Here is a 20,653-nt window from a genome sequence, read left to right on the forward strand (position 1 = left end):
TGTTCACAAAAAAAAAAAAAAAAAAAAAACAACGAAAAATCCGGAACAACTATTATGGTATTATTATTATTATTTTTATCGCTGTTGTGTACAAACAACGCACATGGAGGTGTAGCGGTGACATTCGATTTTGTTTTGACCACACGTGTTGGCGTGTCGAGTCAACGAAAAACAGCTACGATAACAATAGAAGTATAAACAAGCCGTGGGCCTGTAATGAATTCAATCGCGATATTGTTTCAAAACAGGCAGCAAAATAAAGAAACTTTCGATTGATCAATCAGGTATTTGGTAACAGCGTCAAGCACTTGGGTGTATACGTTCGACCAGAGGTTGTTCAATGTGATTATTTTGAAGGAATTTTCGCTTTTCGAATTACATTTCAGGTAATGGCTCGTGGATTCCGTTTATAGCCAATAACTACCATATAAATAGGTACAGGTTTTTGCGAAGTCATTGAGTAGATACGACTTGCGAGATGAATCGATTCGATGGTGAAACACCCATATGTCCGGACTCTAAATGGTCTTCAATGCTTTTGAATGGCCTCAACGTCACTTATATCGTAGTTGTTATGAATCACATAATCGTTGGTCAGTTAATACAACCACGCTGCCCGTAAAAGGCGACGGAATACGTTACAATGCGACACATTATTATGGTTGTCGTTTTTAATGGAATCCGATCCTTTGTAGCGAAAAAATGGTTTTTCATTGGCTTCGTCAATACAAACTCAACGGTCAGATGATAATTTGACAATTGTCGAATTTAAAAACCTAAATTGCTTCCAAAAAGGTCCAATTCAATTTTTGGTATAGATGACACTCTTAAATTCAAGTTTACGGGTTTTTTCTTTTATTATACTTATCATGGCCAAGGACGAATTATATTATTCGTATATTCAAAAACATTACGGAACATTTTATGAGATAGTACTCAGAAGCACATTTGTTGAGCAACGCCCAGTTACGGTTGTGATACGGTTGCCAGAGTTATGTTCGGTGTTGTTTAGCAATGCCGTTAAAGGCATTATGTCGACCCTTAGTTTATTATTACTCGGTATTCTTAATTATACAGCTCGTAGCAATGCCGTTGGCGACAAACATCATAATAGTAAAAATAAAAAGTTATTTTATCCCTTTTTTCGATGTATCGTTTTACACGCTTACGGTGCAATCCAGTGATATTTGTCGGTGAACGTTCAAACGATCAGGAGAGACATAAAACCGAAATTAATCAGATAAATCGCCAAATTAGTTAAAACTCGTTCCGCCGTCTCGATGTCATGTCCGCAATCATTTACCAACCACAGTTATTTATCTGCCCGGTAAATAACTCTGACCTTAATGTCGTCTATGGGTATGAAAAAGGGTTAGGAATGTGTTAAGTCGATAACGGCGGTTTCGGTTTTTTCGGCTCTGCGTACAGTTTATATACGATGTGTAAGATACCCCCTGTGTACCAATTCCACGATGATCCCTTTCTGGAGCACGAGCTACTTGTCCGATGGTCACGTTAAGGGTAACTCGGGCCAAGAAGACCCGTGAAGACGTGTTAACGGTCGGAAAAAAGGGAAATGAGACAGATACAGTTTTGGATGTTCAACATAATACAGCAATAATAATAATCTGGTTGGCAAGAAAAGGGTCCCGTGATGTTACGGTATTGTGCGTGTCCGAACGGGTCTAAGACGTACAGGGTAAATCTTTCTAAAAGAGATGGAAAAAAATTATGCGATGCGATACGGGAGAGGTGTGGGGTATTGGCGGTCATGGGCGAGGGCGTTGGTTTTTTGGGCGCAGGTGTTGTTTGGTGTGTGCGAGGGTCGTCCGCGTATGCCATCTGCCGCCCTTGCCATGGGATCGCTAGAATCCATCGTTTCTCACGGTCCGCGCGCAACAACCCAACGACACAACCGCATCTGCTAGCACCTGCCTATCTGCGGGTCACCCTCCTATATAAGCGCCCTTGGACCGTTCCATTGGCATCAGTCTGCATTCGAACTGCCTATCGTTCACAACCACATTTTCTAAACGTTTTTACTCGCTTCGCCGTCTCATCACTGTGCTAGCGTTAGTGTTGTGCGTGCTCTCTGCAAATCAGTGCGACTACTTTTATCGTTTTTCAATTGTCTTATCATTGAAATAAACACAGCCATGGCTTACTTATCAAACAGTTTCGACTTCGAACACTTGCAAAACTCAACCAACTGGGAAGTGATTCAGAAAAAACGCTCTTTCGTCTCAAGAAAAGTGCACAAAATCAATAAGGTAATAAAACCAATTATTCGTGCACTTTGCCGCCGCAACGCGGTCACTCCAGTTCAAGGCTCAGCCCTCGATCCACGGGGCCTGTCACCGGAAGAACTCGAGAACCTTCAAAACGAGTACATCGAACGGAAACTATCTCAAGCCGTTGTGTACGACGAAGATGACTATTACTCAGATACCGTTAGCATCGAGTCCGGTTTGGGCCTATCATTCGAAGAGCTCAGACAACCCGAACAGCAATTACTGTCACTGTTGCCCGAAGCCCACTACTATATGTCAAGGGACTTCTGGTTCGAATCCGACATCAGAACCTTGGGACAGCCTTCATTCACCAGACAACAAATGGCCCAGAGGCAACAACCGTACGTACATTAATAACGCAATAATTTGTTGTTGTGGTTGTTTTGTTTTCGTTGTGATAACCCATTGGTCTTTCAATTGCTCAATTATTATTAGATTTTTAAATATAATGTTTTTTTAGCGTATTGCTCTGACAATACGAGATCTCTTTTATAAAAGAATAATATTTTATATTTTTATATTGTAAGACTTTACCACCTCGATGTGTTCTAGTACAAATTTATTATTATATAAACGATACTATTTGCTTATATTTTTATATGTATATTTAAACGATAAATACGCCTTGCTAGACTTTAAACAATGTATTTTAAATGCATTATCTTATAATGACTTTTCTTGCTATAAAAAAATGAATTTGTATTTTTTTCCATGATACTATATTTACATTATTATTTAAGTTTGTGATAATATTTAATTGTTTTTTAACGGCGTTTCTGTGATTGTTTGAAAACTGATATTATTATGTGTTCATTGTTTAATAAAATTTAAAAATATCAATTGATAAAAAAAATCTCGTTGTTAATAAATTATTTCACGTGCTCTCGCACGGGTCTTATGGTTCACCTTTTCCTATAAAAATAATATTTGACAAGGTATTGTGTCAAGAGTCAAGAGTTATGCAAAACGTAAACAATGTGTTAACTAAGTAAAATAAATATTGAAAGAGTAATCAGCTAATAAAAAAAAAAAAAAATGAAAAATTTAATATAATGTCGTATAAAAAAATGAGTGTTTTTTTTTTTTATAGATTTTTAACTATAAAAATATTTGAAGTTGTAAACATATGTATTTGATCGGATAATTATGTTCGAGTACAGTGCACTTGTACGTCCAAGGTAATGGGGTATTAAAAATTGTTTGAGTAGGGCTTAGCCGATGGATCGTATCAGCCGAACGTGATAATATAATGAGTTGTTGGTAAAGCGTTCGCGCTATGTGCGACTGGGCGCAATGGTGGCGGTCATTAAACCGCAATATTATGATAAGCAGACGTGGGTAGAGGTAATGACAATAATACAATATCGCACATTGAAACAATGATAACAATACTTGTGTTTTATTGCGTTTCCTGTGTCGGCGATTTTCGGTGGAAAAACTGCAACGTAGTCGGCCAAAAAATTCCGCGGTCGGTACGTCTAGACGAGTCGATGCCCACACGGTCGTCCCATCGCACAAATGTCACTATTATTCATTGACGAGTATTGTTTGGAAATGTATTAATTTCAACAATTGATTTGCTAACCGACGAAAAACCTCAAATTGTCGGGGGCGACGATAATGTTGTTCTCATTTTCCTCGAGGGCGTTTTAGACAAGTGTATACAACATAATATTTCAACGTGATAACACAAAGTGTTGTTGTTAAAAACACAACGACGCATCGTTTTTTCCCGTATTTTTTTATTCCATTAGCCTATATTCATTTCTCGATAATTCGCTATAATCGTCGAAAGTCTTTTTTTGTTTCGATTCATTGACGCAGATTCTCAATTGTTTTGTTAACCACATTACTCAGTAGCAGTTATGTGGAAACAATTTTATGAATGCAATTGTGCGTGTAATATTGTTTGCGGTTGTCGATAAATCATCGGTGAGGCGAAAGTGGTGTAAACTTAACTGTCTGCCCATATAGGATTTTTGGATATCTAAAAATGTCAACATTTTGCAAATAATATTCAAATTGATTTTGTTAATTTATAAACAATTAATTGAGCCACCCGATCTAAAATTAGTTTTGTGCGCTAACTACACACTGGCCCATACATTAAACAATTGTTTTTCGTTTCAAATCGTAAATTTTGCAATATTATTACAAACTAATGAAGTACGCAAATTAGTTTTGAGTATTTGTAAACTCTTATTGGCATAGCTTCTCGTCGCTTTTTATAATTCATATGAAAATTAATAACTAACTTAAAATGATTAAATCATTTTTATAGTAATAATTACAAAAACAGGTTTCTGTGAAAATAACTTTACACTTATTTGCTAATAATTTGAAAAATGTACTTATTTAAACGGTAACAATGGGTTATAGCTGGTGGCAGTATGAATTCAATCCCCCCAGACTAATTTTCCATTTGGTAGCTTAATGAAATGTTAGCAATATGCATTAATTTACAAAATTATGAAGTTGTAAAAAATCCCTTAAGGGGGGGGACGAAATTCACACCACTTGACGCAAACACAATAATAAAGATTAATTTTTAAATTATCTCTTGTTCTGCGTACGCGGCGACATTTATATAATAATTTCGGTGATTTTGTGTGTGTGTTTATCACAACGTGAGCTGGTCGCGGCAACAACCGCCCGACAATTATTATTGCGATAACGGTCACACGCCGTCAACAGTGTTGTTGTCACGGCTAAACATCTCGGCTACACGCGTGCCGTTGGACCGTGTCCTGTTCCAGTCGACGACTATTATCGTCATTAACTGTCGTGACATGTGTGACTTACGTGAGAAACTCGGTCTGGCGAATCGCCGGACAACAGCATGTGTACTAATTTTGGCAGACAGCCAATTTAACGTCTCATCGGCGCGCCCCTAAAATCTCAGTCAAACAATTATCGGATGATTTATGACATTTGCCTAAAAAATACATTAAGCGTACTTTATTCGCGAGTGAAAATGAATCAATTTGTGGGTACACTATAAAAAAAATATATCCTCTCCACTATTTGATTGTTACACGAGCGGATGTAATATAAAAATTAATAGCCGAAAACAAAAAAAAAATTGAAATAACAAAACGGCTGGCTCGGTCCCAACAAAACGAGTGGCGAATGGGAAAAAATATGCGATTTTTTTTGTTACTCGTGGGATAATCATTTTAAGTAAATCTTTTCCATTCCAGTATCACACTTACCGCTTAAGTATATAATAAAGTAAAATGTACTCGAAAACCAAGCAATACAACCAGTTTTTAACTTATGCTTCAATGTTAATAGTTTCAATATAATTTAATCAACAGTCGTCCAATAATATTCTACGAATACAGTAACTGATATAAATGTTGAATAGAGCTGTGAAAATAAGTAAATAGATGTTTTTAAAAGTTCATATGAGTATCACAGATAGTAATTAACAATTAGTTTAAGAAATTGAATATTTACAAGAATGTTATACGATATTTAGTAAGCACGTTCCCACGTCTTCTTTTTTTTTTAAGCATAATTCTAACGAATTTTATTTCAATGCCGCAAAATAATTTACTTAAAGTTAAAAGTGGTCGTATATTTAATAAAAATATTATTAATTTAAAACTAAAAAATATTTTTAAATATTTTGTAGTATCATTAAGGTCGTCGGTTGCTATTGACTATAAATAAACTTCACAGTTTTTTATTTAAAACTCAATTAATCAGACTGAGTAACTCGGCAACGTAACCCAGAGGAAATCATAAAAACAAAAAATGTCATTGTGTCCCGTTTAATTACTTTGCACAAACGTCTCATAGAGTGTTTAGAGAGAGAAAAATGTAGACAACGCTAAACGTATTGCTGTTCATGAGAATCTGTGGAAGATGAAGGGACAATTTGCGTGCGGCTTACGGTCGATTAAAAAGGGCACGGCCGGGACAACGCCGAGCACGTGCACGGTGCCCTCCGGTCGCTAGGGTAATTATCGTATAACACGATGGAGTGTGTACATGTATACATAGGCAGCGAGAGCAAAAGAAAAAAAAGACTACACAGTGCCAGGCGGCAATCACTACGGGCCAGGTAGCGAAGACGGTAGAAGACGGTGGCGGAGAAGGGGAACCACGAGAGAAGAACGGCTGCTGCTCCGAGGTTGCTTCTGGTCGGCAGCGTGGGAACCATCGAGACGATCGTCGCAGCCACTGCGCGCCGCGAACCGGTGCCGGGCTCGAGTCGTGGGAATGCAGCGGGCTCCTTATAATAATCGGCTCTCTTCTTCCCCCCGCCGCGCACCGCGACCGTACCGCGTGCCCGTACACCGTATAGCTCGCGCTCCATACATAATGTTATATAAACGGGCGCGCGCGATCTCCTTCATACATAATATCTACGTGTATATGTATATACATATATTGTTGTGTGCCACCGCGCCAGATGTGCTGCACGTACACATTATATTATTTGCTCACGGGCGAGACGAAGACAAAAGTTGTTTTCTTTATCTTCTTTTTTTTTATGTCAGCACACGCGCGCACAAGATTTTCCCACCGTGGTCCCTTTATACTTATTAAGCCTTTTCGTCTACCTGGTAATAGGTTATGCACAGCGCATAGAATACACGGGTTTCGTATCACGTTATTGCTTGATGATCAAACAAAAAATAATAATAATAATCTTCATACAATTGAAATCTAATTTCGGTTTCTGTAATCTATAAACTAACCCGCCGGTAAAAGTAATTAATACTGTTGTTCAACAGGAAAGTGTTGGAGGTCAATGTTCGGGGTGTACGAGCGCCCTCACCACTACACTTGTACACGGGGACCCAAAAAAGTTCTAAGATTTTCACATACTGTTATGGTGAGCCGAAGTTGCGTAGTATTTTAACGAGCGGTATAAAGTCCATAAAAGTATTTCATGGGTTACTTAAAAAGTTGCTTTGACACGGACATGGTAGGTACTTATCCCTTTTATCCCCTCCGGATATAACACTGTCACGATGATTTTCATTAAAATCACGTGTTCTATTTAATCGACTTTAGTATTTGTTTTATATTTTTATGGTATTTTAAAACTGCTGGGATAAGTAAGTTACCATCTGATCCGCAAAAAAAAAAAGAAATCGACAACCCCGTCACTTGCAACTGTATAATAAACTAAACGAGTGAGTGTCGTTACAAAGTCGTTAAAAACAAAATTAAATGTCTAAACGAACACAGCTGTCCACCATTGCAACGTCATATGTAATTGGTACTTAACTGTAACGTTTGCCGAAGAACGTTAAATGATCGACTGAATCAATTGTGTGTGATATTGGTTTTTTACAGTATAGCCCATCCTGTTGTTTATAAAATAATATTTAAATGTTATTTGGATATTGTCAATTTTGATGAGAAGGATTCGTTTTCAAACGAGTGATTTTGTTGGAACTAAGAAAAAATGATAATGTGACACTCATGAGCGACAATAACAAATGTGATTAGATATTCGTGACAATATCAAACCATTGTCATGGATTATAATTAGTCAAACTGTTTTGTATTTTTTACTAATATTATTTTGAAATTGAGCTCGACTTATCCCGTAGTCAGTAAAAATTGTCCTTTTCGTTCACGCCACACACTTGCATCAGCTAATAGTTATTCTTTATTTTTTATAAGAGGGACAGTAGAGTAAAAGTCACCAATAGGAAAATATATCAACGAGTAAACTTAATTTATAAAAAAAAAAAATTACAGTTAGGAGAAGTAACCGGCGAAAAGCGGTGGCCAACAAGTGAACGGCGGTCGAGTGTTGTTGACGTCAAAACACGGCCCGGAAGCCAATCCCGTAGGCGGCTCGAAGCGTGCTGGACACGTGCAGACCAGCGAACACAGTGTACGCTTACGTCACATTTATTGTTTCGAGTGTCATCACGCGGCAATCACTTGTCGGCCGCGTTCACATCGATTATAATTATTACGAGAGTGACAATTATTGTCACTCTCTAAATAATGCGCGACAATGTGACGTCGTGCGGTACAATTCTTATCGCCACTTAACGTCCGAAATTAGTTCACTGACGTCTGCACAACGTCGTGCCTGCGCCGAGTAAACGGTCAGACGTATCTTGTGCCCGTCGAGACCAAAAAAACCGTTTCAACTACCTAAGGCGGTCTTCTCGTTCTTTTTTGTTTTTCTTGTTTACTACCTAAACTCCGCCGAAACGCGTACTTGAGCATTTTTTTTTTTATGTTGCACATGCGTTATGAGGTCGTGTTTCGTCACTCCGTACTGGAACACGTGCGCCCGGATTTCAAATAAAACTCAACGAGGGTTGCACTAGGTCGAGAAGGTCGTAAAAAAAAAAAAAAAACCTCAAGACCGCATAATGTATACATAATTAAGCGACAATATTATTACTGTGACCCGACAGCACTGTGTTAAATGTCTTTCCGTTTTTTTCCCAATCTGGTACCCTTCACTCGTCGGCACGAATATTTTCTTGTCTGCGCCAGTCGTTAATAATCATAATAACAACTACACATGAAATTTACATTCTGACCGCCCAAACGACAGCAACACCATAGGCTTCCACCGTCTAATTTACACGCACTTGGTTCCAATTAATGTAACGATTGGGTGTTTTGTTGTCGATCACAAACATTGGCTCTTTAGTTCGAGTGTGATTAGTTGTTTCCTAATAGGCTCTCTTGATTAATAACATTTCAATCGCGTTTTTTTTCACATCATTTATCGATTCGACCACTCCAGTAACGTGTTACAGTTCTATGCTAACAAAACGGCAATATTTCAACATTACTCGGCCGTCTTAATTATTCATTGGACTTTTACAAAATTCTCACTCTACCGCCTCGTTAGCCTTGAATTGACATCACATGAATATTACAATGTTAACGAAAACAATAAATAACTGTATTTTAATTATTTAATGTTTTGTCACCGAGAAGAGCCTGGTCAAACCGAGGCGACTCAAATAAAAGCACAAGATTTATTTCACAAAGTAGTGTCGAATATTATACAAACCGTCGAAACGTGTTAATCACTTTTTAATGTCGGTGGATTCCGCCGACACTTACTATAATAATTAAGCAAATATCACACTGTGCAAAGTCAAGGACACCGTTTCAACGCCAACTAGTCAGAGTGTAAACCTAATTAGCGTATTTCCGATAACGATGTTTACATCAACAGGTAGGTTAACGAAATCTCATATAAATTTAATAATACTCGGAGGTTTCCATTGAAATAATAAACGCGTAAATATTGAACAAATGTTCAATATTAGCGAAGTCGCGCAAATCGCCACTCTTTACAACTGTACGGGTTCGACCTCAACCCGTGACTTATGATTATCACACACACGCCCATTCGGTTTTGATTTATTAATTAAGCGTTCTGTGTAAAACAACACAATGAGCGGATAGGCGATGCTCGTCGGCGGTATTCGGCATTAGTTCAATTAATTACAGTAAGCAATACATCATTTACGGTAGTTGTGTGCAATGAACGGCAAAAATAATCTGCTACAAGTCGAGGACAGCACACGTTCAGTAATAAGCGTCAACACGATCATGATTAAAAAATTAAAGTGTCGAGCTCTTGTGAATGAGGCGAAGAGTTACCGCCGCAAGCCCAACGGTATAAAGTTGACGGTCCCGAGCCTAATAATAATAATAACAATAATAATATAATGGTAATGTTATTAATCGTGCCGCGGTAGGTCTAGTCGCACACACATGCAAACGATACGAGGAGTGGCGGCGGCGGCGGTAGTCGTGCGGTTGGAGCGGCGGGGTGAGCGTGCGGTGTCCGTCGCACGTGCACACGTCCCAATAATGCGTCTGTATGTGTGTGTGAGCATGTACGCGGTGAAAAATGCCTATAGACCGCTGCTGGCAGCTGGTCGACTGCATCGTCATCCGTGTCCGCCGCGTGTGTGGGAACGTCGCGCTATCCCGGGTTCCCACGGACTGCTCGCCTATATAACGCCCCACTCGGCTCACGGTTCGAGCATTCCAACACTGTTCGCCGTTTGTGCCACATCGCTCTCAGTGTTGCTTGTGCCGTCCGCATTTTTACGTGCCGTCGACGTTTACCTTGTACGATCAGTTACACGAATATTTTTGTTGGTTAAATATTTTTTTTTAATCAATTTTTGTGATTTTTTGTGTGTTTGCAACTAATATGTCTTCCGTAGCCACTGAAATGCAACAACCTGTTTCCAGGACTTATCAATACAGAAAGGTAAATACGATTTTCTAGTTATGTATAATTTTTTAATCCATGTCCAAATTACGATTTAATTTTATTTTATCCAAACATTATTCTATGACTTAAATATTCAGTGATAATAAAGACGTATTTTTTTCAATATTAATTTAATTTATCTAACTTTTAAAAACAGTTTTTAGTTTCTCAACATTTCTATATTTTTATTCTATGATGTCAAGTTTACACTAGAATTTTGTTGATACGATTTATAAATTTTAACCTTTTAAAAATATTTGTTTTTTTTTTTACATAGAAATCGTAATGTGTTTATTTAAATTTTCAATATCAAACTTAACAAATGCCTTCGTTTCTTTTATTTGTTGACATGTTTCTAATGATGTTTGTTTTTCTTCAGGTTATGAAACCAATGCTCGAACGCAAACGCCGTGCTCGAATCAACAGGTGTTTGGACGAACTAAAAGAAATCATGGTGGTAGCCTTGCAAAACGAAGGTGAAAATGTCAGCAAATTGGAAAAGGCCGACATTTTAGAACTGACCGTAAGACATTTGCACAAATTGCGCCGCCAACAACGTCTGTCTGGAAATCCTGTTACTGAAATGGACAGATTCCGAGCGGGCTACACTCGATGCGCCTCAGAAGTGTCCCGTTGTTTGGCCGCTACTCCCGGTTTGGATGTCACTTTGGGTGCTAATCTTATGACCCACCTCGGACACCGTCTGAACACCATTCAGCCCGCGGCCTCTCAAACTGTCACCGCGGCACCGTTGACACTCAACGTGGATTCTTCTTCCATGTCATCCACCTCGTCGTCCTGTTCGTCGCCACCACCAACTTCACCATCAAGCACCGCATCCTACCCAATGCCACTCACTCCCAACTCGTCCGTTAGCAGCGGATCATCCGAAAACTTGTTGCAAGTTGTCGACATGTCTCTCAAATCTGGACACTGCACAGCTACTTCTAATCAATCCGTATGGAGACCTTGGTAATTAAACTAGTGGTTTCGTCCCACCTACAACTATGAACTATTTATGTATATATACGGCTATAATTACCAGTTAATCAATGTGTATGATTATATTTTGTTGCTTTCAAATATTATTACTTACATATATAATTATATATATATATTTTTTGTATAAATTATTTGATAGACAATTTAGTTACAATTTTAAGGGAAGGGAACTTGTGAAACGATTGTTTTTAATAAAAAATTTAAGGCATTTTTTTATTCGCACATGTTTAAGTATAAATAAATTTTATAAATGTTTTTTTAATTATGCCTATACTGTGATAAAATAATAGACTAAGATAAGGGTAATTTGTTCTTATATAGGCCGGTAGTTTTATCTGCCGCATAGATTGTAATTTTTAATTTATTTTAAATATTTATTTTTGTATGTATGTTTGTGAAAATTATTTACAATGTAGAGACTGTGATAATAAATTTAAAAAAATAATATACTTGCATAAATACTTGTTACTTTATTTTTTAATTTAAGATTATTTTGAGTGTTGCTCTGGTTTGTGATTTTTAGTGAAGCGGTATTTTATTAAAATATGAATTTTACCATAAAATAAAACGGTGTCTATTACAATTATTATTAAAAGTTAACCGAAACTATAACATTGATATGGTATAATTATAACAATGATATTTTAAAAAAGATAATGAAATTCGAACAAATTAATGATGTTGACATTTGACAAACAAATCGTTATAACGCAATGAATAGTGTAAGAATATTTTTGTTATCAATATAATAAGTATAAAAAACCATCGCTATTGAATAGATAATATTTTACGAAAAAAAAAGGTTACACATGAAGAAGTTGAAATCAATTAATTTTTGTTAGATAACTTAAGAAAATGTTTCATAGTGCGGTCACAATAGACGTTTTAACAGATTGAATTATTTAAAAAAACACAACACTCTTAAACTAATATAATCTCAATCAACGTGATTTAAGATAAACGTTCTACACAATTTAATTCATTGATCGCTAACAGTAATTTATACTTACACAAAATTTTCAAATTATAATTTTTAATTAATTATTAATACATTCCATTTAAATTTAAATTAAATTAAAAAACGCAACTAATTCGCCCACCTTGCTCTGCGAAAATGTCAACTAGTTTATAATAAGTTAAGATCTTTGTATCAAGAGCTAAATAAAACTTTATACTCTTGTAAAATAATTCGTGTTTGGATAACTTTACTTAAATTAATATCAGTTTTATGTGAACATAATGGCTAGAAATGGAATGTCATCAAATGTTTCGTGATAACCCTTTACAAGAATAATAACTTATAATTATAACCATTAAGTATAATACTCTCCTATAAGCATGCAGAAATACATAAAGTTAGGACTATAAATAGTGTGTTTGGTAATTTTAAGGCGTAACTGAAATGTGGTAAATTTATGACTAATTGTATTCTGCTATCATAACTTTACCGCTATCTTGTGGCATATTATGACAATTTAATTTTCAATCAGGGTGATATTTATATATTGTATTTCAATAATGAATAACCGTCAATATTGAAGAACGTGTATAATATAGATATTATAAATTTAATTTAAAGTAAAAGATTTTAAACCACCAAAATATACTGCAAAATAAGGGTAATATTACTTCGTAGTTGCTCTATCTAAAGAAGAATAATCATTATGGTAGCTAAAAGAGCGGATATTGAAAAAAATCCGTTGAATTTTNTAATCATCATGGTAGCTAAAAGAGCGGATATTGAAAAAAATCCGTTGAATTTTAGAAACTAGGAATATTAAGCAACTAGTCGTGTATTCTATCTACTATCTAACTATACCAAAATCATAAAATCATTACCACCTTACTTTATTTAATAACTAATTAAAGTATAATTTTGTACCTAATAAAAAATATAGCAATATAGATGAAAAGTTTTAAAATTTATTTTTTTTAAATTTAACATTTTCAAATTTTTCTATACTTTTTACATTAATTTATAATTTCTTGAAATATTGTTCATTACAGAGTACTAAAATATTATTTTGTATAATTTATAGCTCAAAAATATGTTTGACAAAAAATAATACTGAATTTAAAAAAAAAGTCGTCTGAATTATTTGTTTTATTGATCGTTTTCTAATAGAATATATATATATCATTATAAAAATTAGTACTATTTATTCATGAACAAGTAAAACAATTTTATTTTTTCAAATAGAAATTAAGTTGTACACTAAATAAAATTACTATTACAGTATCAGTTTTTCAAAATTACAAATGCACCTCAGTATTTTCATTTTTTTGTATTTTACTCATTTAGGGGATACAAAAATTATATCCCCGAAATCTGTGAAAGATAGATATTTGGAATATGTCATTACTGTAATACAACATATTTGTGATCAAAAAGGATGGAATTCAATGCAACATTTGCAGTTAAATCATGATGTGTATGGAAACATGACAATAAAAGATGCAATTTCACAAAAAGTTTACAAATACGATGTTTTAGATAAGTTTATTATTGTTGTTCATTTACTTAACTACAAGTATATCGAGATATTAAAAAATTATGCTAAACTTGTCATTGTAAGCATAAAAGAATGTAAAAAGTATTCAACACACAATCTATACAGAGAATTTATCGATTGTACCCAACGTATTGAACATGGAGTGAAAAATTCTATGATAATGTTTGATAATTTGTACCAAGTAATGACGTTTATGAGTTATTTTGATACAAAATGTGTATTCAAAAATTTTAAAGGAATACCATTCGTTATTGTAGAAGAAATTTATTTTGCTTTTCATAATACAAGTACCATGAAAATTTCAGATCAATCATTCTTTATTGACCAGAATGGTAATTTTATATCTGAAAATGCGATTTCAGTACTTAAAAGTATTAAAAATTTTATCGATCAATTAAATGTAATGGTGGAAAATATTAAAGTGAAAAAGTTAATTCTGGCTGAAATCCCAAAACGAGTGAACTATTATTGGATTTTTGAAGAGCAATATTTACATTACCAATCAAAAAATTCTAATCTGACTTCTATCGATATCGTGTTACTTATGCTAGAGTCTTTTTGCGAGAACACCATAAAAAATGATTACGAAGACCTTGGATTTAAAGAAATACTTAACCCGCATTTATACAAGTAAATTATAAAATATTTATTTATCATTGTTTAATATCGGGCACAACATTTCTCATTTTGTTTAAATTTTTTAAATTTGAGAGCCAATTGAAAAAGGTTCATTTAAGTATTTAAATTCTAATCTGTAGAAATTTTGGAGATTTGTTAAAAATCATAAATATAATACTAATATCTATCATAATAAAAAATTAAAAGTGATAGAAAAAGTCTAATTGCAGATTTGATAACATCATGAAATGAAATGTATATATTTGATCCCAATGGAAATTTCTTGTAGACCAATGTATGAATTCATAATTATTAATGATGTTTGATAGTTTGTTTCAATTAAATGATGACCCGAATTTGGTCCTTGATTTAATTCTTGCCTTGTTTTAAAAAAAAAACTGATATATATTAGCTTATTCAATCTATAAGTTATTTAATTTCACATGATGTGTTTTTATTTTTGTGACTGTTACCACTTTTTTTAGCTCTCATCGAACCGATTTCTTTCAACGATACGTCAAAAGGTTTTCCTCGTACTCTGTAAATGAGGGAAATCTCCAAAAAAATCACTAATTTTCGACATTTTTTCAATTTTTTTACTTAAAACTGCCATAACATTTTAGCTTCGATACGAAGCTGAGAAGGTATTAATTTTACTATGGTTTTTTTTTTTTTATTTTATGTCTGTTGCCACTTTTTCTCAGCTCTCAGTGGACCGATTTCTTTCAATAGTACGTCAAAAGATCACAAATAGCATCTAGTTGGAGACATTACCCTTAAAAATTAAAAAAAATTCCCTCGTTCACCGAAAATGGGGGAAATATCCAAAAAAATTACAAATTTAAAAATCGATAAAATTTGTCATTTTTTTCACTTTTTTTTCTTAAAACTTCTATAACTTTTTGAAAAATAAACAAATCAACATAATTTTTTTTCTACTAAAACCTTAGATATTTCCCTTTTGTTTGATATCATTTTATTGAAAATCTAACACTTAACCTACTCATGGGAGGGGGGGAATTTAAAATAGCAACTTTTTACAAAAACTAACTTTTTCAACTTAATTTTTGTAAATGTTCCGGAAATACTGCGTCCTTTAAATATATATCAAATTGAAGCTTATTTTATGTACTATAAAATAAAAAACAAAAATTTGTCCCGACGACCTATCTTCTATGCGCAAATGGCTACCGTATTCAAAAATATGCTATTTTAACAAATTTTTTTTTTTTAAATTATACACTATCAACAGATTTGCATCGAAGCGTTTTTTATGATAGTGATTTTATTCACTGTCAGATACAATCTATATTTATCTCAACTATGCCACGTCAACATTTTACTGGTTTTTTTCCCACGTTAATCCCAAATACTTGGAGTCGGCCAATACATTTAACACTTTTTTCTGGAAAATTAATTTTTCGACTTTAATTCTGTCACTTTTCCTAGCTACTACTACTAATACTAGAATTGAGTGATATTGTCCCTACACCGTCGAAACTACAAGCTTAGGGTAGAGCTGTTCACATGGCTGGTAAAACAGCTACCGCATTAGTTGTTTGGATGGTATCAAACACTTTATTCCTGACTGCTCATACTTTTTGAAAAAATTTTACGCTGGCTGTCGACCTGACGCAACATCATTAGTAGCCTCTTACGACTGGGTAAGGGGCCGTTGAAGTATTCTTATATGATGGCTAATAGAAAATAATTTTTGAATTAGTACTCCAGAAATTAATAATATATAAGGAGAGGACGAAGAGCGTTGCAGAGTTATGCGTAATAATAAAAATAACATAATCCATTTTTTTCCTCCATTCTATGTTTCAAAATAATATTTCTAGGAACATTTTCAAAAGTCAAGTTGAAATGATTAACTCGTCATTATTTCTAATAGAGAAAAGGTCCAATATTCAAAAAATAAATAAATTGTATAAAAGAGATATTGGATACAGATCGGTCGATTACGCTGTCAAGAAATTGTTGTAATCTTAACGCTTCCTCTGCTATAAGCTCTATGGCGTTTGAGAGCCAGTAGTTTTGTATTCGTTTTGCTGTAAAAGAAAAATATCACCTTTGCAATTGTCGCACTCTGTGCGTTTAGTTTATTGCCGTTGGGTCTATATATTTTCTGAGATACATCACAGTACCGTTCACAGCATATTGTACACGTTGGTCAGCTATTATTCAATATTATCTTCAACGATTTCATTTAGCCGATAAGTATAATGCTTGTTCGTATATCATTTTAAGATTTACTAACTTGTATAATTTATTATTTGTTTATATCAGCGCCTTTGTGGCATTAGTATTAAGTGTCCCCTCTATCCACTTTGGTGTATATAAGATTTTATAGTTCTTGTATAATATTGTCGTGATTGAAGAATTATTTAGAATAATAAATAAGGAACAACACATTTGAATTAGGTATAACTTATAATATATTTTAAATAAATATACATAAGTAAATGCAAAAACAGTGTCACGATGATGTTCCGCAAGGAAGTTGAAAAATATATGTACTTGGTGCATCACTGGACCGGTTTGTGTCACCCGAGTTCACTCGGCGTCGCGCGACCTGTCGGACGAGGAGAGGTAGCTGTGTCGCAGTCGCCATCCAGCGGTAAAGCCGGAAGTACAATGCGACCGCGTCAATACATTTAATTGTTATAATTATATATTGTAAAATGCATTCTACATTCAAACATACAGCCCGCTCACCTCATTCCTTATCCTCGACATAGCTAAAGACTTAAGACAAAATAAAACTATGAACGATAACGAGCATGAGTAAATACCACCGGGCTCAGCAGTTCAAGCAAGAGACGTAAAATATATATATATTTATTTAAAATGTAATCTATATAATTTTCAAAAGGTTATAATAGTTTAAATACAACATGATAAAAAATCAAAGCTTGTAATATTCCCGGAATATTTTAAAAAGGTTAATAAAAGGAAATACCTAAGGTGCTTATACACAAAAAAATTTTTTTCTCATTCATTTTGAATAAAGTTATGACAGTGTAATATAAAAAAATGTCGACAATTGCTGATTTTAAAACTAGGAATTATTTGAAAAATTTTCCCCATTTACGGAGAACGTAAGAATTACTTTTAATCATTGATGGCCATGTCTTTAACTAGATACGATTTTCAATTTTTGAACAAATCGTTAAAAAAGATCGAATAAATGAAAGCTAAGGAAAATAATGACATATTAATAAAAAAATAAAAATAAACACATTATAATAAAACTAATACCTACTCAGATTTGTATAGAAACCAAATGCACATTAAAAAACTTTTACTATGAATAAATGTAATGTGAGACGCAAGTGATGATGTTCAGTGAAAGTATAAGATTTTAAATAAATACATTTAAAATAATGATATTTTTCCTATTATTAAAGACTTTTTTAAAAAATTATAAAGAAGTCATTGTGACTGTTAGAATTCGGACTACGTAACTTAAACGGGAAAATCATTAGTGTTACAGAACTAGCAATTGATAAAAAGCAATTTAAGCTAGTTTAAAATTTTAAAGTTTAACTTTATATTTATTGTAAGATTCATGTAACTTTTATAAAAATCGGTGAGCTCATTACTGTGTTTTCTGAAGACTTATAAATTATAAAGATTAGATCGATGTTTGTTAAGTCGTTGACAAGCGATAACTTGTACAAGTGAAATGCTCGTACCTTATAAAACCTTATGATTTTTGAAGGGTAATAAGAGACATTTCTCAGCTCACCTTCGTAATATAATAATCATAGTAACTATTTTTAAAATAGTCTTCGATTAGACAGGTATAGTTTGTTGAAATACGAAAAAATTTTGTAAAATGTGTATAAATTTAGACAAAAGTAGGTCAAATTTGTATAAACTATGTATGACAACACTATTGTCAACATTTTTTATAAATTTGTCTAGTATTTTCAAGTGAAGTTGCAAATATACCGAAATTAAATTTAATTTAATCATTCGAGTAATTGTAATGTCATTTTCATGATTTTTTTGTAGAAGCTAATTACTCTCTATTATATGAAATAAAATGTTTCTAACTGGTTATTTCTTTATATAGGTGTGATTCATTATTTGTACCTCAATTTATTGATCCTGATTCACAAGAAAAGGGAATAGTAAATTTAAATATTCTTCTTAATGAGGGAAACTGGAATACTTTGAGTTATCTATATATAAATCATAACGGCCAAGACATAAGTTTAAGCCGAGTGCTTAGAGATCAAGCAAATAATAATAATTTTCATCTTAAAAAACAGTATATCACTCAACTATTAAAATGTAGATTTTATGACATTTTAAAAAATTTCACTACATATTTATCTGGAGTTTTAGACTTAAGTAAAAAACAAAAGAATAACTCAGACAAACTGAAAGATCTAAATTGTTATATTGAATGTGTGAATAATTTTTTTCTGATTATGAAAAGTGTTCAAGATTTATTAAATTATTTAAATACAGCAATGGAGAAATTAAAACAAGCATCAATATGGCATGAAAATGGAGCATTTTATTGCTTATCACCAATAAAAAAAATAATTGATAATATACTTGAGGTGATGAAAGAAAAAAATTTGTTGCGAGATGATTTTTCTGACTGTATATTAAATTTGGAAGAAGTAGCAAACAATTATATCGCTGACGTACACGATGTAAAATGCTTTATTCAATTAGAATTTAGACATGTAAGGCGAGTTCATGATAGCCATTGTTTTTATCACGAAAAAGTATTATTTACTAAACAATATGTTTTTAATATTAGTCAAAAAAAAACAATCTCAACAAATATTGCTCATTCTTCTACTAATCCTATTTCGAATTGTCAACAGGCTTGTACAGAATTATATATGTTTTGTGAAGATTTCATCAGTAACGAATATAAAAATCTAGGGTTTGATAAAATTAATTAAAAAATTGGTTGTCATTCTTAAATAATTTTATTTATGTCAAGATTATTCTATTAAACTCATTTTATGAATCATAGTTATTAGTATGCTAAATTGCTATAGGATTATTAATGTCTAAAATTTATCAAATACTGTTCGGTAGAATTAATCAGATTATAGGATAGCTAGTTATGCTCTGCTTTTCATTGTTGTACAAAATAATATTAACAATAAAAAATAAAAGCCTATAATATAAAATGAAATGTATATAAATTTAGTGAACAGTGTTTTGAACCCTGTTTTAAACAAATCAATGTTATTATGTAATATATTTATTTCTATATTAAAATGTCTAGATGAACATTGGACATTAATTAATACTAACCAATCGGGTCAGTCAATAAAACTATAAATAAATTTAAATAGAAAAATTGTATTACAAGTATCCCGTTTAGGATATAAATATATGATATATTATAATTATTATAAATTTTTAATTATAATTATAATTAATGATTATAATAATATAAGATTTCATTTCATTGACATACGCATTAAAATTAAGTTTGAATACGCTAAAATCTATAATTACATTCTCTATAGATAAGTTTACAGTACTAATGGAATATTCAAACAGTATGTGTTTAGCGTTGATAATGGTGACATTGTTTCCGAAATACGTATCCGCGACTTTTCTTTAATTTTTTGTGGCTTTGAGTTTAATATTTTTAATATTTTTTAGTTTTTTAAATTAATAATATTTTTAATATAGTTTTAATTTTACTTAACGGGTAATAGGTCAGACATAAAATTAATGTTTTTCACGAGGTACTTAGATCAAGGATGGTTTTTTGTACACGGCATTACTTTGTCATCTTGTCTTAAGACAGTTTGATTAGTTAATACATTAACTAATAGAACTTTAAAATCCTTTTAGACTGTTATTAAATGAAACCGATACAGGAATTATTATAAAAATTAAAACCGAAACTATACAGTGATGCAAACATTTATTTCGTATCCTAACCCTATTTAAATGTCTATAGAGTTACAGTAAAATCGCAACATTCAGATACACTCGCA

General features: G+C 33.0%; 3 protein-coding genes across 5 annotated transcripts in view; all 3 read left to right on the plus strand.

Moving 5' to 3' along the window:
* Nucleotides 1-35: 35 nt before the first annotated feature.
* Nucleotides 36-3,082, plus strand: LOC126907282 (uncharacterized). The gene has a single exon (XM_050688442.1). It carries the CDS (start codon nucleotides 2,157-2,159, stop codon nucleotides 2,643-2,645), a length of 489 nt encoding a protein of 162 aa, XP_050544399.1. The 5' UTR covers nucleotides 36-2,156; the 3' UTR covers nucleotides 2,646-3,082.
* Nucleotides 3,083-10,219: 7,137 nt separating this feature from the next.
* On the plus strand, nucleotides 10,220-11,979 carry LOC126907281 (enhancer of split mgamma protein-like). The gene is made up of 2 exons (XM_050688441.1): nucleotides 10,220-10,524; nucleotides 10,907-11,979. The coding sequence occupies exons 1-2, from the start codon at nucleotides 10,465-10,467 to the stop codon at nucleotides 11,501-11,503; spliced, it is 657 nt and encodes a 218-aa protein (XP_050544398.1). The 5' UTR covers nucleotides 10,220-10,464; the 3' UTR covers nucleotides 11,504-11,979.
* A 1,732-nt stretch (nucleotides 11,980-13,711) lies between these two features.
* Nucleotides 13,712-20,653, plus strand: part of LOC126907272 (uncharacterized) — a 26,417-nt gene continuing 19,475 nt past the window's right edge. For 2 of the 3 annotated variants that reach the window (XM_050688425.1, XM_050688424.1), the window contains exon 1: nucleotides 13,712-14,672. In XM_050688425.1, the coding sequence (XP_050544382.1) occupies nucleotides 13,789-14,672 (884 nt within the window). In that variant the 5' untranslated portion in view covers nucleotides 13,712-13,788. Of the gene's footprint in view, nucleotides 14,673-18,744; nucleotides 19,811-20,653 lie in introns of those variants that run through there. The other variant, XM_050688422.1, reaches the window with a different exon arrangement.

Source organism: Daktulosphaira vitifoliae, unplaced genomic scaffold (assembly GCF_025091365.1).
Source record: "Daktulosphaira vitifoliae isolate Bord-2020 unplaced genomic scaffold, ASM2509136v1 Scaffold_5, whole genome shotgun sequence".
In the NCBI taxonomy this organism is placed as follows: domain Eukaryota; kingdom Metazoa; phylum Arthropoda; class Insecta; order Hemiptera; family Phylloxeridae; genus Daktulosphaira; species Daktulosphaira vitifoliae.

Coding starts and splice junctions, on each gene's coding strand:
- LOC126907282 (XM_050688442.1), top strand. CDS start 2,157: ATGGCTTACTTATCAAACAGTTTCGACTTCGAACACTTGCAAAACTCA.
- LOC126907281 (XM_050688441.1), top strand. CDS start 10,465: ATGTCTTCCGTAGCCACTGAAATGCAACAACCTGTTTCCAGGACTTAT. Junction 10,525..10,906: donor GGACTTATCAATACAGAAAG/GTAAATACGATT, acceptor GTTTTTCTTCAG/GTTATGAAACCAATGCTCGA.